This window comes from Sprattus sprattus, assembly GCF_963457725.1.
Source record: "Sprattus sprattus genome assembly, chromosome: 7".
Taxonomy (NCBI): Eukaryota; Metazoa; Chordata; class Actinopteri; order Clupeiformes; family Clupeidae; genus Sprattus; species Sprattus sprattus.
This window is the reverse complement of record NC_137926.1, coordinates 16,922,213-16,925,590: the sequence shown is the minus strand read 5'-3', so window position 1 is coordinate 16,925,590 and position 3,378 is coordinate 16,922,213. Positions and strand designations below refer to the sequence as shown.

Below are 3,378 nucleotides of genomic sequence, written 5' to 3'. Positions count from 1 at the left end.
ACTCCTGGTGCACCTCACACACACACATACACACACAGACACACAAACAAATAAACAAGCAAACACATTCACATCAATCGTATGTAAACATGTCCAGTCCAGACCACCCTTCAAACCTGTGGCACAACTAAATCCATACGTTTCATGCTCTCTCTCTTTCTCTCGCTCTCTCTCTATCTGCAGTGTTTGATGACATTGCTCTACGCCTTCTCCAACGATATCTTCTCAGTGATCAACTTCTTCAGCTTCTTTAACTGGCTCTGCATAGCTATGGCCATCATCGGCATGATGTGGCTACGCTACAAGAAGCCCGAGCTGGAGCGTCCTATCAAGGTGAGGCTTGGCCAAACACCGGCTTCCTGATTGGGCAGTTGGGTGAGAGGCTAGGCTCTGATTGGTTAGACTGGTTCATTGATTGGTTTACTGAGCTAAAACGTATGCAGTGTAAAGCCCAATTTATGGTCGTCCGTTTACGGACACACGAGGAGCCCTCTCCGTTGTGGCAAACCCTCTCCGAGCACCTCTCCATGGCCTGACATGCACCTCCCAATTTTTGTAACTATCCGTCTCCATCAAGCCGTCAATACATCGCTGTTTACATTGTGGGTAGTAGTATGCCAACATTAGATAGCTGGCTCAGACACCTTGCAAATCCCCTGAGTCGTATTTTTCAGCTACAATAACAGGGTTTTTACATGGCACAGTGTCTATTTCTCGGTTACTTTAAAGACAAATCTAAGCAAAAAAAAAGTCAAACAAACAACTTTTATGTACAAATACGACCATCTACGGAGTTTGGTCTGCCGCCATCTTTAAAAAACAAAAATTGCTTGGCAACACCCACAACCGCGGAGAACCATAAATGAAAACGAGTCCATCGAGGCAACTGCGTGACCACGGAGTTGTAGAAGTATATTTTGGCCTTAATACACCAATACAGCAATAAATCTTAGGTTCATGAAGGTTATAATCAGTATTTGTTAAAACTCATTTTAGAGAGCTGATGGATCAACTGTGTGGTCATTTTGGAGGCTGCCGTTTGTGGTGCTTTTGAATTGTATGCCATTGTACTGACACGTACAACTATTATTATGACCACCCTATTTCAGTCAATGAGGCTAGGTCGAATAACCAAAACACCTTTGTGTTAAATTCACTATAGTTTAACAGCACCACAAACTACATCCTCCAAAATGAACATACATTTGAATTGCCACCTCTCTTAAACTCTCTCAACATGAAGTACAAAATATAATAAGTCATCAAGGAGGATTTACTGCAGGATTGTTGCACTCAACTGCATTAGTTTTCAGGAGGTGTACCTAATACACTGGCAACAGAGTATGAATGGACAAGTGAGAACTCTTTCTAACCTCAACCCCCCCCCCCCACACACACACACACACATACACACACACACACTCTTTCTTGTGATCTTTTAGGTGAACATGTTGCTGCCCATCTCATTTGTCCTGGCATGTATGTTCCTGATCGTCGTGTCTATCTGGAAAACGCCAGCTGAGTGTGCCACTGGCTTTGGCATCATTGCTACTGGTGTGCCAGTCTATTTCATTGGAGTGCACTGGCAGAATAAGCCCAAGTGGCTTTTGCAAGCTATCTGTAAGTCTCTCTCTCTCTCTCTCTCTCTCTCTCTCTCTCTCTCTTTCTCTCTGTGTGTGATGGGGCAGGATTACTGCACACTGCTTACTTAGATTCAAGGTATATATATGTGTGTGTGTGTGTGTGTGTGTGTGTGTGTGTGTGTGTGTGTGTGTGTGTGAGTGAGTGTGAGCTGATGGTGTACTAACATGAATCTTGTGTATGTTAGAATGTTAATATTTTTGTATACCTAAATTGGTGTGTTAGAAATGTTTGATATTTGCAAAGATTTTTGTCAGTAAACGTTGTCTCGCTCTCCCTCTCTGTCTCTCTCCGCCCCCCCTTCCCGACCCCATAGTTTCCAGCACAGCGCTGTGTCAGAAGATGATGGAGGTGGTGCCCCAGGAGTCTTGAATATAGAGGGGCCCAGAAAACACAGCCCAACATTTCAACCCTCTCCCCTGCGCTCGCGCACACACACACACACACACACACACACACACACACACAGTGTCAAAAGATAAGTGTGTGTTGCTGAAAGGTGACTTTTAATCAAGATGGCAGTTTCTTGCATCTTTTAAAAAACCACACCCCCATTGTGTCTTGTAGTTGTTTTTAATCAGGAAAAGTTTCAGACATTCAGTTCGTGTATTTGTTCGAATTTTGTGTTAGAATGGTGCATGACTGTGCACTGCCGTTTGTCTAGTGCTGGGCCTAACCCTGTGCCGAGTGTGTGTGTGTGTGTGGGGTGTGTGTGAGTGTGTGTGTGTGTGTGTGTGTGTGTGTGTGTGTGTGTGTGTGTGTGTGTGTGTGTGGTGTGTGTGTGTCAAGGTTTGTGTAGCCCCTCCGCTGGGCTTTCACATTCCCCTCTGGTCTCTGCTGCTTGGAGACATGCCAGTCTCTGTACATTTTTAACAGCCTCCTGAAAACACATACACACACACACACACACACACACACACACACACACACTATTTTTAGCTATTCAGTTCCCAATCGAGATGGACCAACATGCTGCACCTTTATGTGTTCTTATAGGGTCATGTTTATTTTCGTATTTGGAAAAAAAGTACCTTTGGCCATGCAGAAGACATATTTTGCTGTTACTATTGTTATTGATGTTGTGTGGAGGTTGGGTTTGTGTATTGGCTATAACTAGCAATCTACTGAGTACAGCACTAACTCACTTCAGTAAGAATAGTTATAAACGACTGTACTAGTACAGCACAGTGCTGATTGTCGTTAAGAAGTACAGTCTTGACTGTCTGTATTGCTATTCATCTGCACTGAGTAAAACAATGCTCCTTTAAGTAGAGTACTAACTCCGACTACTCAGTCTACACTCAGAACAGTACTAACTGAGGTTACTGAAGAGGGAACAGTACTGACTAGCTCCACAAGAGTAAAGAACAGTACAGTCCCTCTCAGGCCAGTACAGGCCACTGAGAAGAGTATTAAGTCAGGCCCCTACAAGGCGAATACAAACGTGACACACTCCACTGAGAGAGACCTAAAGTTCCTCAGAGAGTACAGTAGTGAGTATCTCAGTGGGATATATTACCTCTGTGCTCCAGAAAATACAGTACCAAGTCAGTTCTTTACACTGTGAGCCGTTCTCACCCTAGTAAAGACATTACTGACTGGGCACCAATGTCTCTGCTCCTGCCCAGGACTGAGTCATTACCAAATCCATTGAGAAAAGGACTAGCCCAGCTTGCTCCATTTAGCTCAGTGCAGACCAGGTCCTCTTCACTGATCTGCTTCCCAGAGATAACAGTA

At 44.2% G+C, this 3,378-nt stretch overlaps 1 protein-coding gene across 1 annotated transcript in view; it reads left to right on the top strand.

The window, feature by feature from the left end:
- The window catches only part of slc7a5 (solute carrier family 7 member 5), a gene marked incomplete at both ends in the record, with an annotated part of 13,404 nt that extends 11,391 nt beyond the window's left edge, over window positions 1-2,013 (top strand). Inside the window, 3 exons of the mRNA XM_080841831.1 lie at window positions 184-333; window positions 1,443-1,620; window positions 1,958-2,013. Coding sequence (XP_080697957.1) covers window positions 184-333; window positions 1,443-1,620; window positions 1,958-2,013 — 384 coding nt within the window. The remainder of the gene's footprint in view (window positions 1-183; window positions 334-1,442; window positions 1,621-1,957) is intronic.
- Window positions 2,014-3,378: the final 1,365 nt, after the last annotated feature.